Raw genomic sequence first — 22,282 nt, 5'->3', positions numbered from 1 at the left:
CTTGTGCCTCAATAGTCTAATGTTAATGACTTTGTTTCTGCATTGTTTCCAAAAACTTGTGTACTGCTTGTTACATTGAACAGAAACATTTACTAAAATCCAGTTCCAGATGTTTTACATACCTTTCAATGAAACTTGTACAGCTCCTCAAATGAGCAGCATTAACAAAAATAAATATGGGAAACATTGTTAATCAAAACAACCAATAACCATTGGGGTGAAACATGCAGTATCCCAATTATAAAGCTAATTTAGAGGTGCAGATACATCTTATAAAATGTTCATTTCATTCCCTTTCCAAAAATAGTAATTGCATTTAGGATTTATTTATCATTTCTCACCCTTCACCCAACCCCCTCCACTCCTTATAAATATTTTATTGTACTAGGAATATTTGGAGTACTTTTGGTATTTATGTAAGTTATCCCACCACCAATGTTAGGTTTGTTTGCCTGTAATTGCTGAGTTCATCCCTCTCTTTTTCTGAACAGTGGTGCAATCCTCCACTCTGGGTCCACCCACATAGCCAAGGTGGGGCTGGAAGATTGTGGCCAAAGCTCTGCAATTTCCACCGTTACTTCCCAATAACCTAGGATGCATTCCAACCAGACCATGTGACTTTAAGGACTATCAAATTTCTGAGTCAAGAAACTACTGATTTAATTGAAAATCACACTAAGTCAAAATACGCTTACGTTAATGTGACACTGGGCAGTACTCAATGAGCAAGAATTCTGTTTTTTGCAATTGGTTCCTTGAATTATTACACTCATTTATTGCATTTAGGTGAGTGTGTGACAACAATTGGATGAGGGGCACAGTCACAACTCTTTTTAACTTACAATTTTATTTGCCTTAAATATGTTTTCTTACTGCATGTAGGCAGGGACTGCTTCAATATCTGAAGAATTGTGAAACACTGTGCAAACAACAACGAACATCCCTACTCCTGACTGTCTGATGGAGAGAAGGTCATTGATGCAATAGTTGATAGGCCTAGGATACTGCTGTGAGGAACTCCGGCAGCGATGTTCTGGGGCTGAAATAGTTGGCCTCCAACAACCACAACTCTTTTATGCTAGATATGAATCCAGCCAATGGAGAATTTTCCCCCAATCCCCATTGACTTCAATTGTACTAGGTCTCTTTGATTTCACACTTGGTCAAATACTGCCTTACCTCACCTCTCAAATTCAACTCTTTCATTCATGTTTGGACCAAAGTCGTAACGAGACTCGGAGTGGTCCTGGCAAAACACAAACTGAGCATCAGTGAGCAGGTTATTGGTGAGTAAGTGCTGCCTGACCTTACTGTGGACAACATTTTCTATCATTTTTCTGATGTTTGAGAGTAGGCTGATGAAATGGTAATTAGCTGGAATTGGATTTGTCCTGTGTTTTATGGACAGGATAATCCTGGGCAATTTTCAATTTTGTCAGGTCAGTGCCAATGTTGTTGCTGGAACAGCTTAGTTAGGGACGTGGCTAGTTCTGCACCATAAGTCTTCAGCACTACAGCCAGAATGTTGATGGAACCCCTTTAACACCTTCGAAACAAGGGGCAGCATTTTTCCCCTGTTGGGGGAGTTATGTGGGTGCGGGCGGGTGGATATCTGAAAAAAAGGAACAAATTCAAACCCAGTACTTCTTAAAATGGTAGAAAAATTATACTTTTATAGTGCTGGTGGAAACAATTAGAAGCAAAGGGAAGGACTGTTGATTGTCAAGGCTCAAATCTGTCCTAAGCAGATAGAGAAAAACTGATTACTAATAACATCAAAATATGTGGGCAATAATCAAGGCAATATTGACCTATGGTTGTAGGAGGGAGGGCAAAGAAGGCTCACCATTGTGCTCTCCACTTAAGATCATAAAAATAGGAGCAGAAGTAGGCCACTCAGCCCATTGAGCCTGCTCTGCTATTCAATAAAATCATGGCTGATCAGATTGGGACCTTAACTCCATTTTCCTGCCTAGCCCCCATAATCCTTGGATCCCTTGTCAATCAAAAATTTGTCCAAATCAACCTTTAATATATTCAATGACCCAATCTCCACTGCTTTCTGTGGAAGAGAATTCCAAAAACTAATGACCCTCTGAGAGAAGAAGTTCCTCATCTCTGTCTTAAAATGGAAATCCCTTATTTTTAAACTGTACCCTCAATTCTAGATTTTGCTTTGAGAGGAAGCATCCTTCTAGCATGTAACTGTCAAATTCCCCCAGGATTTTATATGTTTCAATAAGATCACCTTTCATTCTTCTAAACTCCAATGAATATAAGCCCAACCTATTCAACCTTTCTTCATAAGACAACCTCTTCATTCCAGGAACCAGCCTAGTGAACCTTCTCTGAATTGCTTCTGATGCAAGTATATCCTTCCTTAATTAAGGAGACAAAACTGTACACATTACTCCAGGTACGGTCTCACCAATGCCCTCTACAGTTGTAGCAAGACTTCCCTACTTTTATACCCCATACCCCAACCCCTTGCAATAAAGACCAACATTCCATTTGCCTTCTTTATCGCTTGCTTGTACCTCCATGCTAACTTATGTAATTCATGTGCAAGGACACCCAGATCCCTCTGCACTGCAGCATTCTGCAGTCTTTTTCCAATTAAATAATATTCTGTTTTCTATTCTTCCTGCCAAAGTGAACAACAAAGTGGACAATGTTATATTTTCCCACATTACACTCTATCTGCCAATTTTTTCCCACTCACTTACCCTATTCGATATCCCTTTGCAGACTCTTTGTATCCTGCTTACAACTTGCTTTCCTACCTATTTTTGTATCATCAGCAAATTTTGATACAATACACTCAGTCCCTTCATCCAAGTCATTGATATAGATAGTAAACAGATGAGGCCCCAGCACTCATCTCTGTGGTACGCCACTAGTTACAGTTTGTCAATCTGAAAGTGACCTATTAGTCAGCAAATCTTCAATCCATGCTGAAAATCTCCCCCAACACCACAAGCTCTTATTTTATGCAGTAACATTTTATTTGGCATCTTCTTGTTCACCTTTTAGAAATCTAAATACATTACATCTACTGGTTCCCCTTTGTCCAGCCTGTTTGCTATATCCTCGAAGAACTCCAGCAAACTTATCAAACATGATTTCCCTTTTACAAAACCATGTTGGCTCTGTTTTATTATGATCTTCTAAATATCCTGCTACTATCTCCTTAATAACAGATTCTAGCATTTTCCCTATGGCTAACTGGCCTATAATTTCCTGCTTTCTGATTCACTCCATTCTTGAAAAAAGGTGTTACATTTGCTGTTTTCCAATCTACTGATATCTTTCCAGAATCCAAGAACTTTTGGAAGATTATAACAATACATCCATACTTATGCAGCCACTTCCTTTAAAAGCCTAGGATGCAGGCCATTAGGTCCACGGGAATTGTCAGCCTTTAGTCCGATTAGTTTTCTCGTACTTCTTCTCTAGTGATTGTGATAAAAGTTCCTCTCTCCCTTTTGCTCTGGCTTTTCTATTATTCTAGGAATGCTTTTCTATGTCTACTATGGTGAAGATAGATACAAAATACTTGTTCAAATTCTCTGCTGTTTCCTTGTTTCCCATTATTAATTCCCCAGTCTCACCCTTTATGGAACCAACATCTACTCTTTGCCTTTTTATTTACTTGTAGAAGCTTTTACTGTCTTTTTTTATACTTCTTGCTCATTTTCTCTCATACTCTTTTCTCTCTCTTTATTTTTTTTGTCATCCTTTGCTGATTTCTAAAATTTTCCTAATCTTCCGGGTTACCAGAAGCATTGCAGCATTATATGCCTTTTCTTTCAATTTGATACCCTCCTTAAATTCCTTAAGATGGTGCATCCTCCTCTGAGTCCATCTTTTTCAATGGAACATATTTTTGTTGAGAATTATGAATTACCTCCTTAAATGTCTGCCACAGCTTCTCTACTGTCTTACCTTTTAACCTATTTTTCAAGTCCACTTTAGCGATCTCTGTCTTCATGCTCTTGTAATTGCCCTTATTTAAGTTTAAGGCACTAGTTTCACACCCAAATTTCTCACCCTCAAAATGAATATGAAATTCTATCATCTTATCATCACTCTTACCGAGAGCTTGTATGCTGTCCCTTCTTGTCACACCCTGGATACCGTTACCTGCAACACCAACTGCACCGTTGCCTTGTCCTTTCTCTTTAACTTTCTAAATCTCCCCCTCATGTGAACCCTCCCTCCCACCCCACAACTTAGCTTAAAGCCCTAACTGCAGGCCTGGTTATGTGATTCACCAATACAATGGTCCCAGTGCAGTTCAGGTGACGGCTGTCCCAACAGCACATATCCCTCTTTTCCTAGTACTGGTGCCAGTGCCAGTGCCAGTGCCCCATGAATCAAAACTCATATCTCCCACGCTGATCTTTGAACCATGCATTCAACTCTCTGATCTTATTTACCCCATGCCAATTTGCTCGTAGCTCAGGTAGTACTCCAGAGATTATTACCTTGGTGGTTTTGATTTAGTCTCTAGCAGAACCTCTTTGTTACTCTTACCTATGTCACAAAGACCATGACAACTAGATCCTTCCCCTCTCATTCCAAGTTCCTTTCCAGCCCTGAGGAAATGTCATTAACCCTGACACCAGGCAGGCAAGACAGCCTTTTGTGACTCACACTCTCAACTGCAGAGAACGGTGTCTATTCCCCCAACTATACTCTCCGCTACTACAACTTCCTTTTTACTCCCCCCCCACTTGAACGGCCTCCTGCACCATGGTACCATAGTCAGTGCGCTAATCTTCCCTGCAGTCTCTGCTCTCATCCACATAAGCTGCAAGAACCTCGAACCCGTTGGCACAATTGCAAGGGCTGAGGCTCCTGCATTGCTACCTTCTGGATCCTATAACTGCCTCTGTTCACACCCTCCTGTCCCTGAATACCGACCAAATCAGAAGTACCCTAGCCTAAGGGGTGTGTGGCTGCCTTTTGGATCAAAGTGTCCAGGTAATGTTCTCCCTCCCTGATGCATCGCAGTGTCTGAAACTCAGGCTCCAGCTCATCAACTTGAAGCTGAAGTTCTTCGAGCTGCAGATGTGGGTGTCATGAATCACACAGGTAGTCACCAGCTTCCACATGCTACAGCTGCAACACATCACCTGCCCTGTCATCATTATTTTGCTTTTATTTAACTAATTAGGTTTCAAATTTAGAAATACCACTCAATTGTTATCTAATTATATTATGGGCAACATTTTCCCCCCATTGTGGGGGGAAGTGCGGGAGCGGGCACAAGTGGGCTTCCAATCGGCGCCTCCGCTTGGGGGTGCACCGCCATTTTACGTGGGCGGACCAATTAAGGCCTGCCCAGCATGATGTCCACCAGGAAGCACTGTGTGGGCAGTGGGGGATTCCCTCAGCGGGAGCGCACTCTTTCACAAATGTGAATGAAAGAGTGTACAGATCCCTGTGAGGCAAAGTGCTGCCTCAGGGAGATCGGATCAGATCTAAAAGTTTCAATAAATTTGATTAAAAAATTTCCTCGCCATGTCCCCTCATGTGACACTGTCACATGAGTTGGGACATGTCTATAATTTTTACTTAAACATTTAATTAAAATTTAAATACCCTCATGAAACCTCATCCCGCGCGTGGATGAGGTTTCATGTTTTCTCCGAAACCCACCTGGGCTCCCGGCCCGCCCCCAACCTTAAGGTTGGATGGGCAGGTCCATCAATCATGTTAATTAGTTTTTTACTGGTCTTAATAGGCCACTGACAGTTCAGCGGGTGCACAGCTGATTCGGCTACACACCCGCTGAACTGAAAAACTAAACGACGCATGCCCGATGTATCCCCGCATCATTTTACGCATCCGTGAGCAGGCTCCACTCCCGCTCGCCGACTGGAAAAACCTGTCCTATGGAGTTTAACTAGTCATACTATAAATTTAATATAATACTCAAAACTCCCCAGTACCGCTCAGGACAGAGGGGATAAAAGGGTAAAACTTACCAATTACTTACCTCCAACCTAAGTAATACCTCCGGGCTTCAGCTCCCAAGTCTTGTTGTCTCTGACTCCCTCTCGCAGACCACTCTGTTTTTAAAAGGCGAGAACAGCACGTGCTCCCACACTGTACTGAATTTCCCCAATTCCTAAGTTCCTGGATTTAAGCACTCAGTCTCCAGCTGCACCTTTGTGTGACTTACTTTGGGTGATCCTGTTTTTATATTATCTCAGATTTCAGTGAGATGGGTCAGTCACTGCTGGCTAGGAAACCAGTTCTAACTAGTTAGCTAATTAACTACCCTGCTGGTGCTTCTAGGCCATGACTGTTTATCACTGACTAAGACTAAAAGAAGCTACAATTTACTGTTGAATTAAATACTAAGTGCATACTTGACCCAATTTTAGAATGGGATTACCCATCTTGGCCATTTCCTGAAGTTAGTAATTGTCATTCTTCCATTCAAGTTTTCTTGTATAACAGAGCTGAAAGGATAAACTTATCAGGAAAGGTTAAACATGTTGGGGCTCCCTTCTCTAGAAAAGAGAAGGTCGCAGGGTGACCTGACAGAGATCTTTAAGGTTATGAATTTGATAGAGAAGACAGTTTCATTTGTGGGAGAGACCAAAACTTGAGGCCATAAATATAAGATAGTCAAAAATAAATCCAATAGGTAATTCAAGAGAAACTTCTTTACCTGAAGAGTGGTTAGAAGTTGGAACTTGCTACCATAAGGAACAGCTTGAAAGCAAATAGCAAAGATGCATTTAAGGGGAAGTTTGATAAGCACATGAGGGAGAAAGAAATAGAAGGCTCATCTAATAGGGTCAGATGAAGATGAGTGGGAGGAAGCTAGTTTGTAGAAAAAAGCCTAGCATAGACCAGCTGCACCGAATGGCCTGCTTCTGTGTTGTTATCTCTATGTAATTCTAAGTATAATTGCACCATTTTCTTGACATAGTAGGGTAAATTATCCAGCAGTCTTGACAGGAGCATTAATTGGAAAATTCATCAAGGTCAGTCGGAATGCATGATTCCTGGTTTTCTCAGTATTAATTTTAGTGGTTCAGCTTGGAGCCTCAAGAAAAGTGGTGTTCCAACACTACCCAGTTCCTGCTTTTGTGTGATTTTGAGAGTCCAACTCTAAGTATCATAGAGAAATATTAACTGCAAAGCAAGTTCATATACTTAACTGCAAAGTAAGGTCACCTTAAATCTTTCTCCCAAGTGATCTTGCCCTCAGGGGCATCCTTTCAGCACTTCTCCCACTGACATCAGTCTCTTAAATCTACCCACCACATTCTGCCCTTCAACCAATTTCTGATAATTACTAGATTTTACCTTGAATCCCCACTGCTTTAAACTCTAGTAGCAGCCTTCCATGCAAAATTTTGTCAAAGGTACTTTGGAAGAATGCAACCCATTTTTCAAATTTCCACAGTCCATTTGGAATGTCACTTGTTTTAAATGGTTAAAGAGATTGGGGTGGCAGGATCTTCCTTGTCTGAATCCTCATTGACAGAGTTAGCTTATCATGCATGTAATCCTTAAATTTACTTCCAAGAAGGTTAATTGCTTTTAAAAACATTAAGTGGTCACTTCAACCAGAATTTTAAATTGAGGGGGATAAATTAGTACACTTGATAATTTGTTACTAGACAAGGTTATGGATATTAACAGATGACTACACTCATTTCTCACAATTTTACAACAGCCACTGTTAATTATAAATTAATTTTCAGCATGGTAACTAATAAAGGAGCACAGATATGCAGTAGTTATGATACTGGACTAGCAATATGCAGGCTTGGACTAATAATCCAAAGAATGTGACTTTAAATTCCACTGTGGCAGTTTGATAATTTGAATTATGTTTAGAAATTCTGGCAAGAGAAAGGTGGAATCAGTAAACTGTTGGATTTTTATAATAATCCAACTAATTCACTAATGTCCATTCAGGAAGGAAACTTGCTGTTCTTATCTAGTCTGGCCTATATGTTACTCCAGTCCTTGACACTTAACTATCCCTTGAAGGACCCTATGAGATCACTAAATTCTAGAAAACCACTTGCTGCACCACTTTCTCCACACAATGACAATTGGACAACAAATAGTGGCTCTGCCAGTAACGCCTATGTTGTATCCGAGAATGGATTTGCAACAAAAATCAATGTTGCAATGCAGTTTTACAGATGGGATTAATTAATGATCTCATAGTAAAGGATCCTCTAGGGAAGAGTGATAATAGTTCAGTTTGGGAGCGAGAAACTTGAGTCCCATACTAGTATTCTGGAGTTAAACAAAGGTAACTACATAGGTATGAGGGCAGATTTGCCCCTAGTGGACTAGGCAGGAAGTCTACAAGGTAGGACAGTTGATGAACAGTGGCAGATATTTAAGAAGATATTCAATTCCTCCCAAGTAAAATATATCCCAATGAGGAAGAAAAATGGTAAGGGGGGAGAAAGCATCCATGGTTAAGCAAGGAAGTTAAAGATAACTTAAAGGCATACCAAATTGCAAAGGTCAGTGACAGGCTGGAAGATTGGGAAACTTTTAAAGATCAACAAATGGTTACTAAAAAAAAATAAAAAGAGCAAAAGTAAATTATGAATGAAAACTAGCGCAAAATGTAAAAGCTGATAGCAATAGTTTCTACAAGTATATAAAAGGAAAGAGAGTAGCTAAAGTGAATGTTGGTCCCTTAGAGGACGAGACTGGGGAGTTAATAGTGGGGAACGCAGAAATAGCAGAGAGGCTTAATCAATATTTTGCCTCAGTTTTCACACTGGAGGACACTAGTACCACCCCAATAGTAACAGGTAGTGCAGAGGATATAGAGAAAGAGGAACTAAGAACAATGACCATCACTAGAGAAAAAGTACTGAGCAAACTATTGGGATAAAAAGTTGACAAGTCCCCAGGACCTGATGGCCTACATCCCAGGGTCTTAAGGAAGTGGCAGCGGAGATAGTGGATGCATTGGCTATAATATTCCAAAATTCCCTGGATTCTGGAAAGGTTCCAGTGGATTGGAAAAATGCTAATATAATGTCCTTATTCAAAAAAAGGGGGGGGGGGGTGCAGAAAGTATGAAACCATAGACCAGTTAGTTTAATGTCTGTTGTTGTGAAATTGTTGGAATCCGTTATTAAGGAAGTAATAATGGGGCATTTGGAAAGTCAAAATGCAATCCATCAGAGTCAGCATGATTTTATGAAGAGTAAATCGTGTTTGACTAATTTGCTAGAGTGTTTTGAAGATGTGACAAGCAAAGAAGATAATGGGAATCCTGTAGATGTAGTATATCCAGAAGCCCTTTGATAAGGTTAATACACAAGATAAGATCGCACGGAGTTAGGGGTAATATATTAGCTTGAATAGAGGATTGGCTAACCAACAGAAAGCAGAGAGTCAGGATAAATGGGTCTTTTTCTGGATGGGAAGCTGTAACTAGTGAGGTGCCACAGGGTTCGGTCCTTGGGCCCCAACTACTTACAATATATATTAATGACTTGGATAGAAGGTACGATAGCTAAATTTGCAAATGACACCAAAATAGGTGGGAAGGTAAGCTGCAATGAAGAAATAAGAAATTTACAAATGGATATGGACAGGTTAGGTGAATGGGCCAAAATTTGGCAGATGGAGTTTAACGTGGATAAGTGTGAGGTTATCCATTTTGGTTGGAAGAATAAAAAGGCGACTTATTATTTAAATGGAGAGAAACTTCAGAATGCTTCAGTGCAGAGGGATCTGGGTGTCCTCATGCATGAATCGCTGAAAGCTAGTATGCAGGTGCAACAGGTAATAAGGAAGGCAAATGGAATTTTGACATTTATTGCTAAAGGAATAGAGTGTAAAAATAGGGAAGTGTTGTTGCAAGGTATTGGTGAGACCGCATCTGGAGTACTGTGCACAGTTTTGGTCCCCTTACTTGAAGAAGGATGTAATTGCACTGGAGGTGGTTCAGAGGAGGTTCAGTAGATTGATTCCAGAGATGCGGGGCTTGTCTTATGAGGAGACACTGAGCACTTTAGGCCTATGCTCGCTAGAGTTTACAAGGATGAGAGGAGATCTAACTGAGGTATATAAGATGCTAATGGGGATAGACGAAGTAGACGTGGAGCAGATGTTTCCCCTTCTGGGGCATTCTAGAATGAGAGGCCATAGTTTTAGGCTAAGGGATGGTAGATTTAAATCAGAGATGAGGAGGGATTACTTTTCTCAAAGGGTCGTGAATCTGTGGAATTCAACCTCAGAGTGCAGTGGATGCTGGGACACTGAATAAATTTAAGGAGGAGATAGACAGATTTTTAATTAGTAATGGGTTGAAAGCTTATGGGGAGAGGGCGGGAAATTGGAGTTGAGGCTGAAATGAGATCAGCCATGATCGTAATGAATGGCAGGGCAGGCTCAGGGGGCTGAATTGCCTACTCCTGCTCCTAGTTCTTATGTTCTCATGTATTAACAAGTTTGAAATATCTGCACAGGCTGCATTTTGTACAGTAGCCTCAAAACCTAATTATGTGCTGTGATAGTCTCACAGCAAACAAGCAAAGTCTGCTGGCTAAGTTTTGTTGGACTTAAACATTTTGCCTTGCTGCCAAATATTTTGGTATTTAATAAAATTTTATATCATGCATCACTCCATTTGTCTGTCTTGGATGAATGCATGATAACATTAGACCGTCTGTATGAAACTGCCTTTGCTTTTAAATAATGAATTCTTTTCCCCTGGGGAATGAAAGATCAATCAGACACAATGTTAAAACTATTCCGGAACTAATAATTTCCGAAAGTTAAAAAAGGAATTCTTAACAAATAAGTATGTATTACAAGAAAAAGTGTAACGTTTTGGGGATAAAAGAAAGCAATTAATAGTCAAGTCTGCAAAACATCTACAAGAAAATACTCCACTAATTTTAAACCTAAAAAAACATCAGTACACAACTTTTCATGATTCTTAGTTTTCTTACAAAATAGCAGCATTGATGTTTGTTTTGAAACTTTGTGAGAGGCCTCAGTTGTAGCTGGAGGTTCATATATTTGATTTTTGATAGCTTTTTAATTGGCTTATAAAGATCTACAAAAAGGGATACTACAGCTTTAAAATTCTTTTAAAATTCTTTCTGGCTTTGATCCTGTGAGGGACAGATTTATGCCTGTTCAGTGAAGGTGGGCTATGAAACCATCCCGCTGTGAGAGTTCTTGATGAAACACTTGAGCATATACGTGAAGCTCCTTTTTCTAATGTTTTGCTTCTCTTCCCTCCCCAACTACCAGCTCTATTCAACTAGCCAGAAGACTAACCCCGCCAGACCCCAATACATCATCTTCATGAGACTGCATCACTCTAAAGCCATTGAATTACATGGTGCAGCAGACATGATCTGTGCTTGAAGAATTTCAAGTGGACGTTGTCATGGTTCTGTAATCCATTTTTACCCTTCACTATCTTACCCCTTAAATAAATGAAATAAATAAAGAAAGAAACTTACAAATGGAACAAAAAGGCAAGTGGAAAAAAATTCCAGTAACCTAATCTACTGTGAATTTTGCTGCCTTCTGGTTTTTACAGCTTAGGAGTAATGCCTATTCAATATCTAACTAGTTCCACAGACTTCACTTCTGAAGCCAACTCAACTCAAAATGTTTTTAATTGTGTTGCAAGTGTCTGAATGTCACAGCAAATTGCCTCTGGCATGAAAGTGTAAGTTGTCACTGGTGATCCACCTAGCCTTTCACCTGCACATCAACAAATATCCCTCAGAAAAAATAGAATAGCATACAGTTATTTGAATAAAAATCACTATCATAATAAACTATAAGATAAAACCAAAACAATTTTACTCTGGTCACTACATGTAATTATTATTGGTAAGTCTGATGTACTTAACCAAAATAGAGTATTCACATTTTTGCTGTTAGTTGTAATTCATCTCTAATTATAAAACACAAATAATAATAATTAGCCTTTTACCATTCAAGAAGTAGATGTACATTTTATGTAAAAATGGGAAAAAGTCCAAAATGAGCTCTGAAGTTTTCTGACTTAAAAAGTAACCTAGAGTGAATGTAAAAAAATGCCAGACTCTTTAGTAATGTCTGAATGTGATGTCAATTAGGTTTACATACTAAAGATTTCTGGATTTGAGATAACTGTCAGTTAAATTGTCAGTAAAGTGAATTAACAGACCTTGCAAATACCTCTCAGTAGGGACTACTTAAAACTAATTCTCTTAAAAGCTCTGAGGTTTGATCTTGAAACTAGATCCACATCTTCAATGCTGCTCCACACGTGTGAAGTCCCTCAGCTGAGGTCAAGGCTTGATAATGTCAGGTCAAGAAACTAACATACCTATTATATTTTCTTTCTTACCTTTCCATGCAATTAGTACACATACAAATGCTAAATTTTGTTGACACTGACTGCAGAATATCCATTAAAACTGCTAATACGCTCCTGTTGGATAAAGATTTGAAAGAGGTTTGGGAAGGCCAGGTGAGGTTTTGTTTCTTTGTTCAAGGATGATCCACTAAGATTCAGTGCTGGGAGAAATGGTCTAAATATTTCCTGGAAGACTGAATATTTTAGATTTTTGTTTTACTTTCAGCTCGTGTGGAGGTTGATGGGTGGGGACGGAAGGCTAGATTCCTTTACACATCTCCATTGACACTGTATCATCCTAAACTCTACAGCCTGCTCTGAAATATCCCTCATCAACAGGGAATAAAAACTCAGCCTTTTTGTTTCATGAGCAAGTGTGGATCACAAATCTGACGCAAATCTGCAGCTGTAGTATAAAATATTTTTCTTTTGGCATGTATATAGAGTTGGAGCAAAAAAACATACTTAGACTAGACATAGTACATTTTTCAAAACTTGGGCCCATGGTGTGGGAAAAGAAAGGGGGCTGTGGGTAAGAATATATGGCAGAATTATGATAGATGAGTGACTAATTTGCCAAGAAATTTTCTGCTTGAATCAGGATTATGCCTGGATCAAGCTTTCTATAAAATGTAAGAAGATCCAGTTGGAAAATCTTTGTATCACAAGCCATATAACGGCTCAAACATAAGTGATTAGATTTATATAATATGCTTCACATAAGGTGAGGTTCAGAGATGATTTGACTGTATTTAAGTGAGCTGAGCATTAAATGGGCAAAGTTTTAATGTAAAGGTCTGGAAAACCCTTTATTGCTTGGATAGGAAAAAGGTTGAAGATCCTTGCATCTTTTTCATCATAATAGGCTAGAGTTTGCTGTCAAGATAACAGTAAGGCTAATGGTGTTGCCATTATTTCTGCGCAAATGATCCAACACCTTCAGGCAAGGGGCAGATGCATGGTTAAAAGCGGACATCTAAAAGTTGTCCAAATTGCACCATTCTCTGTTAGTTTTGCAAAAATGGCATTTAGCAGTCTGCCTTACCATTGATTAAATTGCATGAAATTGCTGTTTTTTAGTGATAGATGCAAACTCAACTTGTCACAGAAAGTTAAGTCATGTTATTTCAAGTTTAAGTTACCTTTTAACAATGTGATAAGTATTAATTACTACCAATCACCTCTCTGACACTGAAAATTAACTATCAAAAGTGTGGAGTCTCACTGCTTCAGATATTAATTGCTGTTAGAAATATTTAAAAAGTAAAATATTTTTTTTAGAAAAATTTTTTCTCTGCTGTCTCTTTTTTCTCCCTTCATGTCCAACATATCCTTCCCTCTCTTTATTTGTCTTTTTGTACCTGATTTGATATTGAATGACAATTAAATTGTGGGTGACAGTTAAATTAACATATGTGTAACAGTAATCTGTTGGTTGTAAAGTGCTATGGGACATCTTGAGGGCATGAAAAATGTTGAATAAATGCAATATCTTTATTTTTTTAACAATTGAGATAAAATGGAATATCAATTTACTCAAGGTAAAAACCTGCATTTATATAGTGCTTTTCACATCCTCAGGACATCCTGTTGCACTTCACAGTCAATGAAGTACTTTTGAAATGAAGTTATTGTTGCATTGTAGGTAATGCTGTAGCAATTTACACATAGCTAGGTTTTACAAACAACAATGAGATTTGCAGAACAAAAACAAAAATACCTGGAAAAACTCAGCAAGTCTGGCAGCATCTGCGGAGAGGAACACTGTTAATGTTTCGAGTCCGAATGACCCTTCAACAGAACTAAGTACAGAGATGAAATATAAGCTGGTTTAAGGGGGGGTGGGACAAGTAGAGCTGGATAGAGGGCCAGTGATAGGTGTAGATAACCAAAAGATGTCACAGACAAAATGACAAAGAGGTGTTGAAGGTGGTGATATTATCTAAAGGAATGTGCTAATTAAGGGTAGAAAGCAGGATAAGCAAGGCACAGATAGCCCTAGTTGGGGGTGGGGTGGGGTGAAGGAATCGAAAAAGGCTAAAAGGTAGAGATAAAACAATGGATGGAAATACATTTAAAAATAATGGAAATAGGTGGGAAAAGAAAAATCTATATAAATTATTGGAAAAAAAGGGGGGGGGGATCGGTAAGGGGGTGGGGATGGAGGAGAGAGTTCATGATCTAAAATTGTTGAACTCAATATTTAGTCTGGAAGGCTGTAAAGTGCCTAGTCGGAAGAATGAGGTGCTGTTCCTCCAGTTTGCGTTGAGCTTCACTGGAACAATGCAGCAGACCAAGGACGGACATGTGAGCATGAGAGCAGGGTGGAGTGTTGAAATGGCAAGCCACAGGGAGGTCTGGGTAATGCTTGCGGACAGACCGAAGGTGTTCCGCAAAGCGGTCACCCAGTCTGTGTTTGGTCTCTCCAATGTAGAGGAAACCACATTGGGAGCAACGAATGCAATAGACTAAATTGAGGGAAGTGTAAGTGAAATGCTGCTTCACTAGAAAGGAGTGTTTGGGCCCTTGGACAGTGAGGAGAGGGTAAGTGAAGGGGCAGGCAATGAGATTTGCAATATTGATTGAGGGATAAGTATTTGTCAGGACACCAGGGAGTACACGCCTGTGCATCTCCTTAGCCTTCTTCCAAATAGTGCCATGGATTTTTATATCCATCTGAGAACGCAGACGGGCCCTCAGATTAACATCTCATCTGAAAGGTGGCACCTCTGATAGTGTTGCACTCAGTGTTACACTGAAGTGTCAGTCTAGATTACGTGCTCAAATCCCTGAAGTGTATTTTGAGGTGGTGATAATGTGGAATTTACATTCACATGGAGTGGCTAATATGAATAGCGCAGACTTGGAGATGTGCCTCATGGAGAATTTGATACAGATAGCGTTGATGCATTTACAGAGATGCCTGATACACACGAGGAAGAAGGAAATAGGGGAATATAGAAGTAGATGGGATGTAGCAATTTAAGTGGGAGTAGGCTCATGTGAAACATCAACACCAAAATTGACCAGTTGGGCTGAACAGCCTGCTACCATGCTACCATGCTTTTGATTCTATGCCATTCTATGCGTATGTGAACTGCACAATGGAATAAATATTTCATTTTTCTTGGTAAAATATTGAAGCGAGATAGAATGAGGTTAATGTATACCATGTAATTTAAATTTCAGACTTAGTTTCAGATTTATCTACAAGGAAGCTCAATACATTCAATCATGAAGCACAAGCTTAATTTGAACAATATTAAAGAAATTACCACTAGAAATTCTTTTTTCTCGACTTCTTGGTTCCCATCAGTGTCCAGCATACTAAAGGCAATATGGAATCCAGTGTCTGGCTCTGTAAGCATAAGAAAGCATTGTTTATTATGCAAAATTCCAAAGCCTAGGTTTCCCTTTGTTTGCAACCTGTTTTAGAGTGTATCAGGAGTAATCAAAGGTGTAAAATTGGGGGAGGGGGGGGGTATAAAGGGTGGGAGAAAAACTGAGGCCAACACCAGGGGCAGAATTTTCTGCCTGCTGGGCAGGCGGGGAGCTGATCCCCATCGGAGAAGTGGGCCCTGCCGCCATTTTATGTGGGAGGGCCAATTAAGGCGGGCCCAGCGTTACATCCGCCGGGAAGCGCTATGCACTCCCTGTGCGGGTGGGCTGGGGGATTCCCCAAATGCGAGAGTGCGCTCTTTCGCGCATGCGCACAAAAGAGCGCACATCTCCCTGAGGCTAAGTGCTGCCTCAGGGAGATCGCTCACACTTTTAAAAACATTAAAAGTAGAAAAAAAAATCCTTAACATGTCCCCCTCATGTGACAATGTCACATAAGATGGGATGTGTTCATAAATTACACTAAAACTTTATTAAACTGTTTAAAACCCTACATGAAACCTCATCCCGCTGGTGGATAAGGTTTCATGTTTTTTCTACTGCCCGCTGGGGCTCCTGGCCTGCCTACCAACCTTAAGGTTGGTCGGGCAGGTCCTTTAATTGTTTGACTGATCCTGTCAATGGTCTCAATTGGCCATTGACAGAGCGACGGGCGCACAGCTGATTTTGCTGTGCCCCCGCCTCCCTGAAAATTTAAATGGGGTGGGATGATGTCGGGGGTTCACCCCGTCGTCATCCCTCGTTATTTTATGCGTTGGTGAGTGGGCCCCGCAACCCCCCTGCTCGCCAACAGCATAATTCAGCCCCAGGTTTTCGCCCTAAAAATTACTTGTCCGTATGGGCATCATCAACTGTTGAGTCCTTGTAAATGACAATGCAGATTGGGTTTATTGCTGGGCCACAATTCCCTCTACTACAACCCCAGTGACCATGAATGGTAGGGAATGCCTCAGGGGATGTGGGCCTTCCATTGTTGAAGGCCAAAAGAAATCCTGAGAAGCTTGAAATGAAACAGATAAATTTTATTATTTAATTTTTAAACAGTTTTGAAAGTTTTTAGCAAGTTTCTTTACTTCATTTAAAACTTTTTAAAATGTTCTTAACAGTTCTTTGTAATAAATACTTATTTTCTTCAAGCAATGCATTTTCCAAATAACATTCTTAAATTAATCTTGTAGACTGGACTTCAGGAATCAAGGAGTTCCCCTTGGATCTCATTCATTCCACTTACTTTGAGAAGGAAGAGGATGAGGATCAGGTGGCTCCAGCTCCTGCCTCATGGCAGTCAAACCTCCCCTTCTGCAGGTGGTGTGCTGCTTCATTGTGATCCTAGGCAATACTTTAGAAGAGTTAGGTTTCATCATAATGTAATAATGTCCCACCTGCTGCAGGCACAGTCCATAAGAGATTTTGATTGAAGACCCAATTTTGCAAAATGGGCCATATTAAGCTCTCTTCCAGAGCTCCCACTCCTTAGTGCAAGGCATTCCCCCACATTCCCCCAAATCATCCTGCACATACCCTATTGGTGACAAAAATATCCACAACAAATCAAAAAAACTTCCATTCTCTTGGTTTCCTACTCCTCTTGCACAGTGGCAAGAGGTTCAGTGGAGCCTTGTATGAGGGGACTAAGACCTTACCCTATATATTCTTTTAAAATACATCTAGATATCTTCATGGCTATTTCTAAAAAAATTTAAAAACTAGACAAAGGCCTTTTAAAATGGCTGAAGCTATGCCTGTCTGTCACTCTAGAACAAAAAGAGCTACCATGGCAGTATTGCAGAAACATGCACCTTGTTATGTCTGAAGAGTCACTAACCCTGTGGGCTGCAGAGACCAAATTCAAAGAGAACTACAGAAAGGCCATCTGCATTACATAAGCCAGGTTGGCCAATCGGAGCCTGTCTGCCTGCTAGGACAAAGGAACCCGCAACCTTCCTTTCGAGTCTTCATCGTTGGAACATTTAACCATCTCAGGAACCCAGATGGGAAGGGGGGTGGGGGGAATACACACCCTTTGTTAAAGAGACTGTGAAGAAGTGGGAGTCAGGTGACATTGCATCTCTAGCTTGTGTAACCAGTGATATTGCCTTACTGTACTGCAAAGGTCAGTCTGCCAATTTACTATCTACAAGCAGCCTCACAGAAAAGGGGCTCTGCCCAGATTGAATACCTGGCCCCATCTACACTGTTTTTTACTGGAACTTCCATACCATTGCCTGCAAGATTGACTCATCTGTGTGTGCCTATCTCATCTTGTGAGGTCAACTCCACTGGAAATGTTAATTATGCAGCATCAGTTTTCAACTTGTCGACCTCCACAAAGGAATACCTCATCGGACTTTGATTCTAGGCTCTGGATCCACGTGAAACATCTCTGTGATCTTTGCCTGTAAATCTTTCTTTTTCCTCTGTCCCTCTATTACTGTATGAGTGCACAGGGGGCCATGAGGCAACCCCTCTCCTGCATTTGAGAGTGTGCAAATAAATGAACCCTTTGGAGTTCATCCTATCTCGAATTTGCTATTGGGTTATTAATAGAATTGAATCATACCAAAACTGAAGGGTTGGGAAATACGCCACCACATATAAAGGGGGAAGCAACTTAAAACATCCTTTGTAGATGGATGGGTGGTGACAGGAGAAATCAGGGCCTGTTTAAATTAACACCCCTCCTGTCCGTAACACTTGGGAATTAAAGTGGTGCCTCCTTCTGCTATGAAAGTCATTTCTTCTTTTAAGTGTGAAGGCACTCTCAATGCTTTCATGGGTTTCAACAGTATGCCTGGATGGGAGTGAGGTGGCATTCACTGCCAAGGCCCTCTCTTTCCATGGGCCTCCATCATGCACTTCATAGGCTTTCAGGAGTCGTTTCTGAAGCAGTAAATTTGACTCCAAGATGGTGTGTTGCCTCCCTGGTGCCAGGGTCAAGGATGTCACAGACATCCTTCGGGGGTAGGGCATCAGCCAGAAGTCATGGTCCACATTTGTGCCAACGACATAGGTAGGAAGAAGGATGAGGTCCTGAAAGCAGATTTCAGGGAGTTAGGAAGGAAATTAAAAAGCAGGGCCTCAAGAGCAGTAATCTCAGGATTACTCCCAATGCCACATTCTAGTGAGCATAGGAACAGGAGGATTGGTCAATTAAAAATGTGGCAAGAGAACTGGTGTAGGAGGAAAGGCATCATATTTCTGAGGCATTGGGTCCAGTTCTGGGGCAGGTGGGACCTGTACAAGTTGAACAGGTTACATCTTAACAGGACTGGGACTGATATACTTGCAGGGAGATTTGCTAGTGCTGTGGAGTGGATTTAAATTAGCTTGTCAGGGAGGAGGGGTGGGGTTGGGAACCTGAAGGGTGGCCCAAATTGGGAGAAAGTAAAGTTAGTAACAGGAAGTAGCAGTAAGGCTAGAAGGCAGGAGAAACAAAACAGAGCATTGAGCATGCTTCAAATGTGGAATGATGTCAAAAAGACAAAGTTAAGGGCACCCTACCCAAATGCTCGCAGTACTCGCAATAAGTTAGATGATCCAAAGCCACAAATAGGGGTAAATGGGTATGATATAATTGCCATTATGGAAACATGACTGCATGGTGACCAAGACTGGGAATTGAATATTCAAGGATATTCAACGTATAGGAAGGACAGACAAGAAGGGAAAGCAGGTGGAATTGCGCTGATAATAAGGGATGGGATCAGTGCGTTAGTAAGGGAGGATCTCAGATTGGAAGAACAATATGTGGAATCTGTTTGGGTGGATCTAAGAAACAGCAAAGGGCAGCGGGCATTAGTTGGAGTCGTTTATAGGGCACCAAACAGTACTGGTAATGTGGGGTATGGTATTAATCAGGAGATGAGAGAAGCATGAAGCATGGGCAACACAGTAATCATGGGTGACTTCAATCTGTATATAGACTGGGTAAACCAACTGAGCACTAATGTTGTGAAGACGAGTTTCTGGAGTGTGTTAGGGATGGTTTTCTAGAGTAATATGTTGAGGAGCCTCCTAGGGACAGGCTATTTTATATCTAGTATTATGTAATGAAAAAGGGCTAATTAATAATCCTGTTGTAAAAGAACCTTTAGGGATGAGTGATCACATTATGGTAGAATTTTACATTATGTTTGAAAGTGAGGTAGTTCCCTTTGAAGCAAGGCTGTTAAAGTTAAATGAAGGAAATTATGAAGGCATGACGGATAAATTAGCTGAGTTGGATTGGGAAAATACATTAAAAGGTATGGCTGTAAATAGCAATGGATAGTCTTCAAAGAACTATTACATAGCTTACAGCACCTATAAATTCCTTCAAGGTGCAAAAACCCAAAAGAAGTCAGTCAACCGTGGCTGACAAAGGAAGTTAAAGATTGTATAAGATTAAAAAAGTCTTATAAAGTCGCCAGAAGTAGTAGTAAACCTGAGGATTGGGAGGTTTTCAGAATACAGCAAAGGGAGACCAAGAAACTGATAAAGGGAGAATAGAAATATGAATGCAATCTAGCAAAAAACATAAAAACAGACTGTAAAAGCTTCTATAGGTATGTAAAAAGGAAGCATTTGGCTAAGACAAATGTGAGTCTATTACAGGCAGAGTCAGGAGAATTCATAATGGGGAATAGAGAAATGGCAGAGAAGATAAATGATTACTTTGTGTCTGTTTTCATTGAGGAAGATACAGGAAACCTCCCAGATTTAGCGATCCAAGGGACTAGGAAGAATGAGGAGTTGAAGGAAATTAGTATAAGTTAGAAGGTTGTATTGGAGAAATTAATGGGACTGAAAGTTGATAAGTCCATGGAACCTGATATTCTGCATCCCAGAGTGTTGAAAGAGGTTGCTATAGAGATAATGGATGCAATGGTGATCATTTTTGAAAATTCTATAGATTCTGGAATGGATCCTGAAGATTGGAAGCAAATGTCATCCCCACTATTTAAGAAGGGCGAGCGAGAAAACTACAGACCTGTTTGCCTTACATCAGTAGTAGGGAAAATGCTAGAATCTATTATAAAAGGATGTGATAAATGGGTATTTGGATATTGGGCATAGTCAGAATGAATTTTCGAATGGGAAATCATGTTTGATGAACTTGTTGAGTTTTTTTGAGGATGTTACTAACAAAATTGATAAAGGAGAGTCAATGGACGTCATATACTTGGATTTTCCGAAGGCTTTTGCGAAAGTCCCCTAAAGTTTATTAGCAAAACAAAAGCGCACCTGGGATAGAAGGCAATATATTGGCATGGATTAAGGACTGGCTAACAGGCAGAACACAGAGGGCAGCATCCTCCCCCCGCCCCCCCCTTGCAGCGGGGGTGGGGGGGGGTTGTGTGGGAGCGGGCGTGCAGGTTCCTGATTGGCATCCCTGAATGGGGGCGGGCCACCATTTTATGTGGGTGGGCCAATTAAGGCCTGCCCAGTGTGACATCTGCTCGGAAGCACTGAGCACTCCCTGGGGGGGATTCCCTGAGCTGGGAGTGCGCTCTTTTGCGCATGCGTGTGAAAGACAGCACAGATCTCCCTGAAGCAAAGTGTCGCCTCAGGGAGATTGGTTGAAGTTATAAGGTTGGAAGAAATTTTCCTGATGTCCCCTCATGTGACACTGTCACATGAGCTGGGACATGTCCATTACTTTTATTTAAAAATATTCCGAAATTTTTAAATCCCTCATGAAACCTCATCCCGCCCATGGATGAGGTTTCATGCTTTTCCTGAAGGCCGACTGGGCTCTTCGCCTGCCCATCAACCTTAAGGTTGGATGGGCAGGTCCATTAATCATTTCGATTACTTTTTTTAATGGCCTTAATAAGCCGTTGACAGGTTGGCAGGCGCACAGCCAAGTCAGCTGCATGCCCGCTGAACTGAAAATCTAAATAATGCGCAGTGACGTTGGGATGCCCACCCGATGTCACTGCGTGTCATTTTGCGTGTCAATTTACGCGTCGGCAAGCGGACCCTGCCCTTGCTCACCAAAGGGAGAATTCTGCCCAGAGAGTAGGAATAAACAGGTCATACACGTGTTGGCTGGCTGTGACTAGTGGGGCACCACAAGGCTCAGTACTTGGGCCCCAGCTGTTCACAAAATATGTCAATGATTTGGATGTGGGGACCAAATGCAATATTCCCAAGTTCACGGATGATACAAAGGTAGGCAGGAATGTGTGTTGTGAGGAAGATGTAAAACGACTACAAGAGGATTTGGACAGACTTCATGAGTGGGCAAGAATTTGGCAGATGGAATACAATGTGGAAAAATGCAAGGTTATCCACTTTGGTAGAAGGAACAGATGTGCAGTGCATTTTCTAAGTGGTAAGAGATTAAAAAGTATAGATGTACAAAGGGACCTAGGTCCCCTTGTCTATAAGTCACTGAAAGGCAACGTGCAGGTGCAGCAGGCAGTTAGGAAGGTTAATGGAATGTTAGCCTTTATCGCAAGAGTATCGCAGGAGTAGTGAAGTCTTACTTCAATTGTATAGAAGCTTGGTTAGATTACACCT

At 40.8% G+C, this 22,282-nt stretch overlaps 1 protein-coding gene across 2 annotated transcripts in view; it reads right to left on the bottom strand.

The window, feature by feature from the left end:
- micu2 (mitochondrial calcium uptake 2) overlaps positions 1-22,282 on the bottom strand; it is a 515,235-nt gene that overhangs the window by 104,528 nt on the left and 388,425 nt on the right. For both annotated transcript variants that reach the window (XM_041199666.1, XM_041199667.1), the window contains one exon: positions 15,655-15,737. In XM_041199666.1, the coding sequence (XP_041055600.1) occupies positions 15,655-15,737 (83 nt within the window). The remainder of the gene's footprint in view (positions 1-15,654; positions 15,738-22,282) is intronic.

This window comes from Carcharodon carcharias, chromosome 11, assembly GCF_017639515.1.
Source record: "Carcharodon carcharias isolate sCarCar2 chromosome 11, sCarCar2.pri, whole genome shotgun sequence".
NCBI lineage: Eukaryota > Metazoa > Chordata > Chondrichthyes > Lamniformes > Lamnidae > Carcharodon > Carcharodon carcharias.
This window is presented reverse-complemented; position numbering and strand designations above follow the sequence as displayed.